Source organism: Pieris rapae, chromosome 13 (assembly GCF_905147795.1).
Source record: "Pieris rapae chromosome 13, ilPieRapa1.1, whole genome shotgun sequence".
NCBI classification, from domain to species: Eukaryota; Metazoa; Arthropoda; class Insecta; order Lepidoptera; family Pieridae; genus Pieris; species Pieris rapae.
Genome location: NC_059521.1, coordinates 2,176,734 through 2,191,887, shown reverse-complemented (window position 1 = coordinate 2,191,887; position 15,154 = coordinate 2,176,734). Strand labels below are relative to the sequence as shown.

At 32.4% G+C, this 15,154-nt stretch overlaps 1 protein-coding gene across 1 annotated transcript in view; it reads right to left on the bottom strand.

Moving 5' to 3' along the window:
* The window catches only part of LOC111003771, a 71,056-nt gene extending 64,637 nt beyond the window's left edge, over positions 1-6,419 (bottom strand). The window contains exon 1 of the mRNA XM_022274455.2: positions 6,117-6,419. Within this exon, the coding sequence (XP_022130147.2) occupies positions 6,117-6,137 (21 nt within the window). The 5' untranslated portion in view covers positions 6,138-6,419. The remainder of the gene's footprint in view (positions 1-6,116) is intronic.
* Positions 6,420-15,154: the final 8,735 nt, after the last annotated feature.

Sequence of the window (15,154 nt, the reverse complement as noted above, 5' to 3'; positions counted from 1 at the left end):
TGTTAGCTTGAAACTATCGCTAATATAAATACTCCATTACGTTAACAAGTCAACGACATTAAACTTGAATATAATTGCAATCCTAGATAAAATTTCAAGTGTGAGAACCTCTTTGTAATTCACTTCCGGCTTATATTATAAAACCTATTCATATAATAATTGTAGTAAACATTTCGAGCGAGATAGAAATTCTAAATAGTTGCAAATGTAAAAGTTTTTAAAATTAGTTCTGTTAAGGTTCAATTTTATAATTAATGTGCAAATATTCGTGTAAATGTCATATTTGTTTATATTCACCAAACATAAAATAATATTGTTCAATGGTCTTTTCACTGCATCTGACCAATATTTGAGCCTAGACTTGTTTAGACTACCGCGGAATGTGGTTAAAAAGTGTATTAAAAATATCCATAGCGCAAAATCATCTGCATCATGAGCACACCCCACATACACACCATCACGCACACTTTTACACCATCACACAACACAACACGAATCACAATTTGTTAAATGTATTAAATACTTTTTGTTTGTTTGTTCGCTTTTGTAAATCTTTTAACCTTTTTGTATGTATGTACATATAATGTATTTCATCTTTGGCTATATTTTCAGTGTATTTGTTTGTAATTATATATTATTTATGTTAGCTGTAGGATTACGAAATAAATAATTACACAAAGCTTTGTTGTGAAAAACTGTAAATATGATATAATGCGTAATATGTTATATGACGTTGACAATCTTCAGTACAGCTTGGGCAGCTTAGTGAGCTAAAAAACTAAATGGACTTACAAATTGAACAGTAGACTAGAACCCGAATATCGTCTACGGCTTAAGATCCATTACTTGTTCAACCTTCTTATTTCGACAAAAGATATCCAATCCCACTTCTCAGGGTTAATACGTAAGTTATTTGTTATTCAAGTCGAATTTTAGTCAGCTTACGATAAGGGTGGCGACAGATAAGCTGGATTTTTTGTTACGTGCCGAAATTCCAACTGAATGAAATCATTTAACTAAAGTTGTCGGAATAAAATTTTTTGTTGTGAAGGCTTTATATAAGTTGCCTAGTCCATTTAATCATAAAATTAAAAAGGGCATGCAGTCCATTGCAATGTTAGGGCCAGCCTTCCTGATATTACCACCAGCATGCTGTGAGTGCGTTTGCGCATCGTTGCGTTAAAAACTGTTCACACCTGCACAACCTAACATTGCAGACACAATAGAAAGCATCATTGAAGTTAACTTTTGAGATCTATTTGCTTTAAGTATTAATTCTTCAAACATTAAAGCTGTCCCCATACAACTAGTGTCGAGATTGTTATCGCAAGGATTCGTTACAAGCGATATAACACGACCTTATATCATCTCAGTTTATATTAAAAGCCATCTAGAGGCTTGCCAGCTGAATTATAGATGCATGCTACATTTGAGGGTTAACGAGATTTTCTTGAATCGTAAATATGTATATAACGATGATCTGTATAAGGAATATATTTAAAAGGTAAAATTTTATTACAATTCATATAGTAAGGATTTGGTACGTACGTAGTAAGTTTAATGGTTGACAACCTAAACCTAAAATATTGATTAACCTGCCGTATACGCAACTATCCATCCGCATACGCTACGCCCACAGCTCCAAAAACCTTTTTTAGGAGTGTTAGTGTAGTAGTAGTTTTACCTACAAGAACCACCACACCACATGTGGACTGGTGTAGAGTTTTCCGTCAATAGATCTCAAACTGACCGTTTTCACAGCACAAACAGAAGGGTTTTTGAATTGAAACTTCTTAAGGGTATAAGGGTAAAATTTTTACGTAATGTCACGAAGATGTGCAGCGTTTTTGTCGAAGAAAAGGGAGAGAGTTATTGAGACCGATTGAGAGAGAGCGAGAAAGGGAGATAAAGAAAAAATGGACGCTATTAGTTGTTGTATTCGTTTAGTAGTTACATATTAGAACTTTGGATGGCAATTATGACGCACAATAACATCATTTGTACGCACGCACTTTTTTTTTTTCATTAAGTCTAGGAAATACTGGTACGAATTGTTAAATTATTTTGCTGGATAAATGGACTTTTGAATATCGTAATTTATCGCGACAAATGAAACGTGGAAAACTTTATTTAATAATAACCCTATATTGAGTAGGTATATGTGATGCAAAATAAACGTTAAAGACAATAAAAGACGACAGTATTCAAGAAGCATTGTTAAGATTTATTCAAGCGTTGCAATTTGCAATTTTCATACTGAGGAGAAAGTAATTAAGTGCTATTTATAGTAGACAATAAATGGGCCGTGTAATTGTTGATATTATAAAAAATAAGAACAATAAATCATGCGTTGAGAAATTAATTTGTTGTTAACAAACTATATTTGGAGTTTATGGAATATGGATGTTTTAAAACTCTGCGGCTAGTTCGGCAAGTCGTAGTTCGAACGAGACGTTGAACCTAAAAGTTTTAGTAAACTAACACAAATCCGTGTTGTCTTGTCTGTCCGTGTGGCCTTCCAGATCATATAACATTAAAATATTAATTTTAGGAGAGGATACCCATTAGACATTTTTAGCCAAAAGTAAAATTAACAACAGAATAAGCAACCATGTATTAATATCATCAATGTTTAGACAAAACATGCCATATGTAAATTTATTACATTATCCTTAAGTAGTAACTACCACATCCCTTATTCATAAACGTACCTTTTTAACTTTGAATTATGAACAAATTTCAAGGAATAACATAAAGATCAAATCATCGCTACTTAAAAGTCTGTCTAAGACACAGTCACAGACTATTCAATTAATAAATCAGTTTTTGATATCATTTCTCCCTTTCTGTGAACTTATTTAGGTGCTGACATGAAAAGAGACAACAAACTCCGTTCTCTATAGAAAGTTTACGTGTGATTCCAAGAAAAGTTACACCGAATTTCCTCTTTAGATGACGTCCAAAATATTGCGTCATATAAAGTTTTACAGTAAGATACAGATCAATTAGAGTTAACAGCCGAGTTCGAGCCATCGGACGTCGAGTATTCTGTCGAAATTCCACCCGTATCACCTGGACGTCCGCCGTTCCACAACTGATTTTGCGCGCACTAACATTATGTGAAACCAGCTGCGCATTTAAGTATTTCCAAACCAATTCGACTTAGGGCCCTTCAAAAAAAAGAAACGTACATATTCTTACAAGGCCGGTAATAAACTTGCAGTTTCCTGCTTGTTTGCTTTCTTATATAATGAACGGATTTAGTTTGTAGACATACGCATGTATGTTCGCTTAAATATTTATAAAAGAATAAACACATAGACCTTCATATCCCATAGACATTAAAGGGAACACAAAAACTCGGACCTTGAAACTTTTTGGGTGTCAACAAAAACTCCGATTGTATACATGTGGGCGGTCATATTTTTGCCCGAGTGTTGTCGTATGATTAACCATTGTATTCCGGATTTTTGTAATGTATATTAATATCACTATGCGTTTCATAAATTATAACTATATAACATAAATAATAATGTATAACAATAACGTGTGAATACTTGTGTTATACGAGGGTCTGAAATCGCGCAATATCTAAATGCGTTATAAGGGAACCGTGTAATAATGATGGGGATTACTTTACGAATATTTTAAATGTAAGCAAATAATTATAATTAAATATTTCGTTGAAGCATTTTTTAGTTATATTTGAGTCGAATTATCGATACAAGACAACACGTGTTTAAATTCAATGTGATTCAACAATTCTAGGAAGGGAACAATGCGATAACCAATATATCCATACTTAAGTATTCATTGTATACGAAACAAATAAGTATTAGGCTAAGTTTCAAAGCCGAGATTAAACGCTATCTCACGCACTACAAGACACGTACGCAAAAAATGTATAGGAGTTTGAGAGTCGTAGGTTATTATGTTTCTGAATCTCACCTTTAGCGATAAATTTATTTGCTTCTCCCATATGTCAAAAGAGTATTGAAGTTTGAGAAATGAGACATGACATTCCAAATGTTAGGGTTAGATAGGGTTCCACAAGAAATTTCCTTTCGCTAATCCCGGTCGGGGAGATAAGACCTCCAATTGTTTAAAGAAAGAGTATACTCCTTCCTTTAGGCAAAGGCAAAGAACCCACTAAGATCTGTCAGTTGTTAAGAATGTCGTTGCAAAAAAAATACTGAAGGTCGTATCTTCGTATGCCCGCAGAATATACTATCTGTTCCGTATACATTACTGGCTTTCCTGATCCTCGTAATATATATTAATACTTCCTTTATGTAATGAATAATGCGGACAGCGACTATTACATCTTAATTGGCCCTGAATTCAATGCAAGGTCACAACTAGCTATGTTCTCATAGAGTTTTATTATTTACCTGATATTAATTAAAAGAGAGAAAATGGAAATGCTGCCATTTTAAAGGACTGCGACACGGACCAAACTATTTAATCATTTTTAATAATTATTATTCATATGTAGGTTAAGGATATTGTAGATACTGTATACTTGTGTTATTAAAAATAAAAACTTAAAGAGAGAATAATTCTTCTTCTTCTTTTTCAAGTGCCTCTCCATGACAGCAGGTTGGCCGTCAGTTTTCTGAAACGCGTCTTGTCCTGCGCCAGATGCAGCAATAATTAAATAATTAAATATTTAATTTCTAATTAGATACTTTTTCAGTAGGTTAATATTACTATTATATTGTATCTCTGCCTATCCTTACGGGTAAAAGCCATGTAGTAAATAGCAGTAAGTTATGTAATAATTTAAATAACAGTTCATTGTTTTCGAGAAGAATATAAAATATTATTTAACTAGTAGTGCTCCAACATTCATAAGCAGAGCAGAATTTGCCTTTTTTTTATTTTTATTTCTTCTTCAGAACAGGGGGAGGCTAATGGTTAATAAGGCCTCAGTGTGTGACTCTCATCCAAGAGGTCGAAAGTTCGATCACCGATTGTGCACCAATACAAAGTGTATTGGTGCACAATCGGTGATCGTACTATCTATGTAAAACTCGCACCTGTGGTGAAGGAGCATCGTGAGGAAACCGGACTCAAAAGTCAAAGTGTGTCATGTCAGCATTGTTTATCAGAAATAACAAAACAGACACAGAAATCAAAGACCTTAACGGTTGTAACGCGATTGAATTTGTTCTAAAACAGTAGCATTGAAGCATGTAAACACCTAATTCTAAGTCAACCAATTCTTACGACTATTGCTAATAATGTTTATGAATGAGTATGAAGTAAAGCTTATTACTTTGCCTGTCTTCTTTTTATAATGCCGTCTCCTGTCGAAAGTTGGAATCAGTCAATCAATCTTTGAAACCATGCCCAAGATGAGATTTAGGTATATGTATTTAGTCTTTCTGTGAATCCTCTTCCGCGTTTGTTTAAATTTGAATCATTTCACTTTCATCAACAGCGCATCGTTTAACATCAAGGTCATCTTGTATATGATCACGCAAAAAAGCGAAATTAATTTTCTACTAAAAAGTTTTACATTAATTACAATATATAACTGTACTCTCACTACGACTAGTATTTTATTTATTTTTCGTCTCCAACGACTAACAAGAAATAATTGCCGCACCTAGAAAGTTTGGGCTATCCTAAAGAGCCCAAAACATTATAACGGCCATTTAGAACAGACGATTTTAAAGTGTTCGTTTATTGGATATGAACGATTTCCCAATCTATGTAAAAGGCTAGCGTTTTATATGTCATTTCCATGTATGCATTCCACAAAAAGAATAAAATATCGTATATTATAATTAAATTCGTAAATACGAGTTTATCACCATAGAATTGATTGTGAGCAAATCTATCTTGTTTATTAAAAAAGTATTGTTTAACATGGACATGCATACAAATCAAGACTCATTATATTTCTATGGGAATTATTTATGCCATAATAGTTCTGGTTAATTTAGTTTCTTCAAGGTCGACGGATAATTAACTCATATTATGTACTTAAAAAATAATTTTTGTCTAAACATAATCACGATATTTTTTTTTTTCCTTTAGGAATTATTTAGTCATCATGTCATCGCCGACTTGAGGATATATTATTAAAGAAACCTTGAAGGAAAACTCACCATCATCATTGAAGTGTGCATGTTCCGTCAGTATGTTCCCATTTCTAGTAAGGGACTTCGTAGTTACATCATAAGTGCCAAAATAGACTTGAAAATAACTCGGCAAAACAAAACACAAGGTTACACTCTCAAAAGAAAAAAAAAACTCAATTAAACGCAAAACGAAGTCACGATATTAGAACCTGTCATGCAGTCGGAGAACGGATTCTTAACAAAAATAATACGACAAAGTTTGTAAATACGAAATAATCGTAACACGAAACACACCCACACGTTCCTTGTACACAGCACTGACTGAGACTCTTGAAGCGATCTAGGTGCGAGTCGCTTGCTTTATCCCGTTCTTATATTGCGTTTTACATTGTAAAGACAAGGAAAGGAATAGTTTTGAAACTTCGCTCTTAAATGCATTGCAATGAAAAATGAAACTATAGAGTTTCCGAAGTTAATTTCAACTGCAACGCATATCGTTTAAATGCAATTAACTAAACTCTGGTTAAATAATTTAGTTCATTAACAAAATTATTGATAGAAAACGAGTAAGGCTGCGTGTTATTCAAATAATTATAAAGTATTTTTTACACGCAATTATATATTATAGAAGTTCTAAATCCTAATATTTGTTTACTTACAATAAATTCTTTAGGATAAAAATATAAGATTATGATTTGTTGAACAATATGTGTTCCAACATATATAAAAGATTTTGTAATATAATTTGTTACAAAAACAATTTTTTTGTGTATGTTGTAATATCCAACACAATTACGTCGAGAACAATACAACTAATCAATTTGTACTTAGCAAAATTAAACAATAATATACCTATACAGTTATATAAAAAGTTATGTAAAAGAGTTGAATTTTTGTATGTTTGCAACAAAAACCCAAAACAGCTGGACCGGCTACAGATTCTTTCATCATTAGAATGCTTCACTATCCCTTTTTCTTCAGATTTCTGTATGCGTTTCATGATCATTTGTCAATCTAATAGGCAAATAGGTGATCAGCCTCCTCTGCCTGACAGATATCGTCAACTTTTTGGCTCTAAGGCAAGCCGCACAGCCGGGAATCGACCTACTGCCTCGGGGATGAGAGTCACACTCTGAAGCCACTAGGCCAACACTGATCTCAATAACATGGACCATATAAAATGGGCCAATGTTCTACAAAAAACCTCCATAAGTACGTTTAGTATATATATACATATTATATATAAGATAATTTGTATGACATTACCCTGATGAGGAAACATAATTATTAAGGTCTACTTTTCACGTTGACATTATGATTAACACAAGGCGTGATAATGAACTCGGCAAACAACCTCACGTCTTCCGTGTAACTACTGTAGTTCGTGACCTACTTAAGGACAAAGCTTAAGTAAAAGCTAAGGATGGTGAAAAATGCATTCTGGTTATAATTAAAAACAATTTTTATATAACAGGGCCAACGGGCTCGCGAGTGCGTTGCCTTCGCTCGCGAGTTCGCTCCTCTCTTAAAGGATTCAAAGTCGAATAGTTTCAATTTCGAAAGTTCAGTTAGGCTTTGTCATAGTCATAGTCATAATATCTTTATTCATTTAGGTAAACATGTACACTTATGAACGTCAAGAAAAACAAATTAAATTAATCGTAAATTTACATTTACCACCAGTTCGCAAGTCAAGGGCGTAGAGCGGGTAAGGTTTGGTTTCACATAGTGGCAGAAACTTGGAAACCCCTCGATTGTGCAACGTTTGTAGGTGGATAAGATCTGATAAGTTTTCAAAAATTAAACACATTTAAAAGCGTGAACACTGATATTGACATCATCCGTATTTATTGACAAATCAAACTCATATTGCATAGAAATGATAAAATACATCATATAACATATTAGGTAAAAAAAACAATATGGCTCTCGGGGACTGTCGCGGTAAGGAATAGCGATTTTATCAACTTATGCAATTATAATTATTTTTTATTTATGCATAATTTTTTTGTTTGATATTAATTCAATCTAACATTCTACCACTCTAACAGACTCAGACTAACACGCCTAAATAGTCCGTCTCACTTCAACTCGGCCGCACCAGTACGCTACTTCACCTATCCTGTCAGGGAGATGTGATTACGCAGTATGCGTTCTATCGTTCTACACCAATATTACGTCATCGTGTGTTAGGTTTATTTTCGTTACGGAATTTCTTAATTCTGCCGCCGCGCTCAAATCCCTAATCTATGCACTAGCAAGTGGAGTGCGGTAAGTGACCCCTACTCTATTGATCTCTTACAACATTCGACGAATGCTGAATGATGGGTATACAAGTACTTAATACCTTTATCAATATAAATTAATATATGTATAACATGAAAACACATATTAAGGGTTAATACGCGAATTTGTTACACATCTGTCGGCCCATGTGTGAGACATGTGAAACGGTGCAGCTTCTTATTCTTAATTCAAATATCTAATTGTTAAAACTTTAATATTCCCAATATTGTCTTTGGTTGAGCAGAGATAAGAAACGTTTAAGTGTATACACACTCGAATTTATTTTATTTGCCTTGACGTTTCCTTCAGCAGTCATGGTCAGAGAGGTAGACCGTCGTGTGTCACTGATCACTAAAGTTTTATTTCCTGAATTTGCTCTTTAAAATATGTACTTAAAAGGCGTTTAAACACTGTTGTTATTCACATGAATTTTTCATTGCTCAACTTTGAATGGATATTAACTTTTATAATTATACTATGTATGTTTATTTTGGAACGAATTTTATTCATCATTATTCGTTTAGTTTAGTTTAGATATTAGATTTGTAATTGTCTAAGTCTACATTGTAAATTGTTATTATATTTTTGTTTATTTAGGTATACACTTTTTCCTTATTAGAGTTGCCTGGAAGAGATTAGTTGTTAACGATATGGCCGCCTGTTGTCTCCTTAATAATTTATGTTATCTGATGAGTATAAATAAAAAAATATCTTTTATCAGAATACTAGTACTCTCCAATCAATAAATCAGATTTGAAGGATGCCTTTGCTAAACAAGACAAATACCTAACCTATATCATTCATACATAAACCTTCATACCTAAAAAGAATGAAAATACAATAAAAAAAAACAAAAATCATTTATTCATGTAGGTAAAACAATGTACACTTATGAACGTCAAAAAATAAGCATTACATTTAATGCTTCTAATTTTACATTTACTGTCAATTATCAAATCAAGGGCGTGAAGCGGCAGAGAAGAACTGGCAATAAACTCTCCGCCACTCTTTTCAATCACCTAAAATGTGTTTAAGTGTAGAAGTATCTGAAATTAATATTTTTTGCTATTTAATGAAATGTAAATAAATAAATGTATTCTATACATTGAGACATACTCAATATTTAATTATCTCGTAATAGAATCTTGCATAACCACAATACAGCGAGGCCATTGAGCCAAAATAACTGTACGCAATTTTCTCTGAACGCAGGTAATGTAAATATTTTAAGTTTTTCACGGCCACAGCCGAAACGAGCGCCAAGGGACTACCCGAATACCGTAGCACACACCCGAATGATATGGCGGGAATTTTCTCACAAAACCTTCTTTCTTGTCATTAATATATATAAGGTTAAATCATTTCTTACTAACCAGTAATAAAATTTATTTATTTTTTATTCGAAATTTAAAACAAATTCAAAAAGTTTGGTCTCTGTGGCAGTAAACTTTTAACGCTGGCAACATTTTCTCGACGTATTGCTATACTAATTTGTAGAGCAAGGAAAGCGCCGGTACTATCGGCCAGGCGCCAACTTAAACCTTTAAATAGCGTCTAAGCACTTGAACCCTTCCGCCCATGAGTATCTACTCCAAAAGGCAGATTATTTATATAATATTATTTTATTTATTTGTAAAAAACAATCCCGTCCTCACAGAATATCGGAAATCGACAAGAATGCACGACAAATGATAGAAAAATTAGATACGAAAAAAAAATAAAGTATGTACAAAATGGCATAGTTAAAAAATACGGAAAACACTAATCACTAACAAATAATAGATCTTTTGTGAGTTCAGTCAGTGTAATTCGTTAACTGAAATAATACAGCGAATCATATGTGCTTGTAGATATATCTTTCTTCAGTCCCACTCTTCTGCCTTACATAAGTGGAGACTTATGTAAGACATGTAAGGGCCTTAATAAAGGGCCAGAAAAGGGATCGGAAGCGACGTCTGATGTCCTCAACTCTGCCACGTGTTTCCTTAGTTGTTCAGAAAATACTAAGTATCCACCTCCAACACATTTCGAGAGCATCTATTCTTCTCTTTTCAGATGTTTGTATACGATTCAGCGCTATAAAGGAAATACGGTGATACCAGAGTTTAATCAATTTTTGTAAGATAATGCTGGAAAGATTTATATAGAAATTATCTTTCAATGCTAGCATGTGGACTTTGGACCTTTGAAATGACAATTCAGCGAAATTTGATACTAAGTTTTAAGTGAATTTATTATTAATGTTCTTCTTATATGATTTAATTAATTTAAATCTTATGTAATTATTTTTTGTATTTAGCGGATCTTTAATAAACTCTTGTATGCCCTAATGCTTCGTTTTCTTTCAACCCACTTCCGGACTTGCGAGCCCTCAGGCAAAGTGAGTGTCCATGGGAGGCAGCATCACTTAAAATTTTCCTTTTGTTTTATAAAAAAACCCAAATTCCTTCATAAATATATGTATAAATTTTTGCTACTTCTCTTATTAATTAATGTACTATAAACCCCTAAAATTAATAATTAATAGTAAAGAATGCTTTGAAACATTGAGTTGTAATTTTCAAATGTTATGCGAGTATTTAGAAAAGTTTAAATGATCATCATTGTAATAGCAGATAGATTACGAAATTGTTAAATACAATTAAACATATATTTATTTCCAACACAGCAATATACAGTATTTATATATATTTTTTTAAATAATTTTATGGCCTGGACAGTATTTATTATATTGTTACCATAGATATAATAATGATAGATAGAAAATAAAAGAATTTAAATAGTCTCTGTGGCAGTGTAGAACTAATTATTTTTTTTTAAATTTCCTCTCTGACACTTAAATATCATACTACTAAACTTATATTTTAAACAATAGAAAAGAGAACTGTACGCCTAATGGCAGTATTGCTTTTAGTCTGCGAGTCTCGTGATTGTGATTGTGGGTTTGAATCCCGGCTGTGCTTTGGACACGATCTATGTGCGAATGGCTACCAAGGCAGACTGATCACCTATTAGTACAAACAAATGATTGCGTTTTAAACATAGAAACGTAAGGCCAAAGGGTTTTAGCGCCATTTCTTTATAATTTAATGAGCAATGCGTGCTTTGGAAAACGAAAAATAAAAGCAATAAGAAAAAATATATTGTTTCTTATGAGCGTGAAATAAAATAGGACTATATAAAGCTGGGAATCGAAATACTATAAAAATAAATTGTGATTTTGGTCTGTTTGTTTTTGTGGTATTGTAGATACGATTGTCCTCACATATATAGAACTTTGGAAGTTTGAAGTTGTTAGACTGCTTTTCGGTGTAAGCATGATTAAGAAAATTTCGTTTTGATCTTGGATTTGTGTATCTGTTTCGTAAACATGGGGCCGTTCAAGTATTTGTAGTTATTATCCTCCCTCTTTTCCTTTTGTCGGCAAAAGTAAGCAAAGCTCTCAAAATATTAGTACAGAAACGAATTATGTCTTTGAAGGAATCAAAGAAAATGCATTTCGGTTTCAAGCATAGACAGTGTGTGGGTAATATGTGTAAATATTAAATAATTACATAAAATCAAAGAACCACTTCTTGCAACGCAGATCCAGAAGATCTTGAGATGTAAAGTCGCGAAAAACAGCTAGTATAAAATAAAGCTGCCGAACAAAATACTGCAATAAAATCAACTTCTTGATGCAACGCAAAGTTGAAATGTAAAGTCGTGAAAAACAGCTAGTATAAAATAAAGCTGCCGAACAAAATACTGCAATAAAATCAACTTCTTGATGCAACGCAAAGTTGAAATGTAAAGTCGTGAAAAACAGCTAGTATAAAATAAAGCTGCCGAACAAAATATACTCCAATAAAATCATAAATATATTCGGAGGAAATTGAATCTGGTTGGCGAATATTGCTCGTTAAAATGCCGAAAACGTGTGTTAGTTACGACTTCCATACTTTTGGGGGTCTTTGTTTCTAAGACACAATACCAATTTATACAGCTTTATTAAAATATAACCTTACACCGACTGATAAGTTTTATTATTATGAACGCAACAAAAATATATAAATCAATTAATTAATTAAATTTATTAAATACAAGTTTTGAAAGTATTCAATAGTGTCATGACTCATGAATTAGATATGACAGAATTCCAGAAGTTTTCCTAAAGAAATCCTATATAACATACACTAAAGGTGATATAAGAAAATAAAGGCAGATAAGATTACATATAATTTATATGTAAATGGTTAGATAAAAGTTAAAATTTCATCTTTGCTAAAGTTCATCATTTCAGTGGAGCGTCTCAAAGTTTCAGGAGCCTCTTAAGATTACCTACATTTCTACAGAAATTCTACACTGGGGCAAATGTTAACTTTTTACATAAAATTCTGTGTCCTACTTCGAATGGAATACTTTTCTATGGTCTTATACTATCACTTGTTTTTTGTTTCGCTGTTATACGAGACGCATTTTAAATTAGTATACTTTTTGCCAATTTTATTTATTAGTTACGCCCTCAATTTTCTACTATTGTGTTTGTTTGCGCATATTATTAATAATAGTACCTAAAGGCAAAGTTTTCGTAGTATCAGTATAACCTCTTTTATTGTTCCCATATTAATTAGCTTCTTATCTTTACGAATGACAATTGTACGGCTTTCTTCATGTTAAGAATGTATCGAAACTAATGAACTCAAGGCTTATTATTTTAATATAAAATTGTTGTTTGTTTGTGCGTATTATTAACAATAGTACCTAAAGGCAAAGTTTTCGTATCAACGGATCCAAACACATACCATACCATTTTTTCAAATTCATTCAAGTCAAATTCATTTACATCTAATTATTTAATCCAGTACCAGTTTTTTATTGGATATATGGAAAAGAAAAATCTATGATAATTCGCAAAAAGGGAATACTTTTTCTGTGTTTATGTTCCTATTGAACACTTCACTACTATTTTATGGAAAATTTATTTAAAACACAATCTTTTGATCAATTTTCGAAAAGAAGAAAAATTATACCGTTTATTTTAGTTGCAAAATAATGTTATTATTAAAAAACTGAGTGTAGAAAGTTGATATATATAGGATAGACTGGCATAGGCTTAGCCTTATAAATGTATTTAAAATAACCTTTTCATTCATATCAAACTATTGAAACAAAATATTGTAAAGACCGATCTATGAATAATAATCAACATACCCCTTACAGTACAATTGAGCATTATAAAATAAAACTTGGACACAAATGTTCCCCCAAGGGAATAACAAACAAGTGCAGTTAATAATGTCCCTTAATCTATTTATCCGTGTGTGCTGATGGATTATAGGGATATGAATGTGGGAAATATAACAGATTTGATTATAGGGGGGCTTTTTTATACAGATTAAAATAGTGCTGTAAGATTTAAATATTATTTGTTGTTAATCTGCAATGGACTATTGCAATGTACATTATGTGACAGTTTAAATTTCATGATGTAATATACTTTAGAGCTAACCTAATAATACATTATTAAGGACAATATAGTAACTAACAACAGGGCCTGATTAACCCATAGGCTAATTAGGCTGCAGCCTAGGGCGCTACGATCTCGGAGAGCGCGCTGAAATCGCATCTTTGCTAGATAGTATACATCATCCCCCTGCATATTTCAACTAGATGGAGACAAAACACTAAATGAACTGTAAACTGGATCTACAAGCAAATAGGATATTTTAGTAGTTTTTGTCAAAAACTCGAAAAAAATCAAAGTAAACACCAAAATAGATGAGTGTTATCAACTGCAGCTGCAAAGGTCTTTTTCAGCACTTGAGAGTAAAAAGTTATTTGCGATCTACAATCCGCCATCTACAACTTCAAGCGCTCTCGCTACATAGAATACATAGAATGTGATTTTTTTAGAACTATTGGATTTGAAAAAAAAATTAAAGGGACGCATCCCGATAAATAGGCTAGAGCGATCAGAACTCTCGAGCAGTCTCTGAGTCTAACAACAATAATCCATACGGATTTATGCTGTCTGTTGAATAAAAAAAAAAATTTGGCCGCTGGAAATAAGGCCATAATATAACAGGCTTCTACTCCTTCTTAAATAATCAGTTTTAAATAAGAATAAGTAAATAAGTTCTGAATCCAATATCCAATAAATTTAATGTAACAACTAGCGACATCTCGACACATGTTTCGCAGATACTGTATTACGCAGTTACAGGCATTTATTGCAGTGTCAACACAAAATCACAGATGGTGCTATTTTACTTTATAAAATAAGTGTTTTACATGTACATATAAATAATATAACCATAAAAAATCTTCAGACTAATACAGAGAGAATTAAATAAAAGACACTGCATTCATGTTATCGGTGTTTGCCTACATATAAAAAAAAATATAATAATATCTTGCGGTTGAATAGAGTATGAAACGTTGTTTACGTAGTTATGTAACAATGGGTTTAATGACCTTCATTTTCGACAACTGATCAATCAATTACAGTACATGTTTCCTAGCGTAAAATTCCTTCCTATAATCACAATACTACTATTTTATTTATATAAATTATGCATAATTTATAACCTTCACCTCATGCATGTCAATAAAAGGAATATATTAAGATATACACTCTGAAGCCTAACTCCACAGGAACCCTTAAAGGTAATAACCCCTAAGGAAACAAGATGGCCATTAAGAATTAACTTTTCTAAAGCTCGGCAAGAAAGCCATAGGCAATTATATTGTCTTTGACTAAACTAAAGTGCTTAATTAAATAGCTATTATAACTGCCT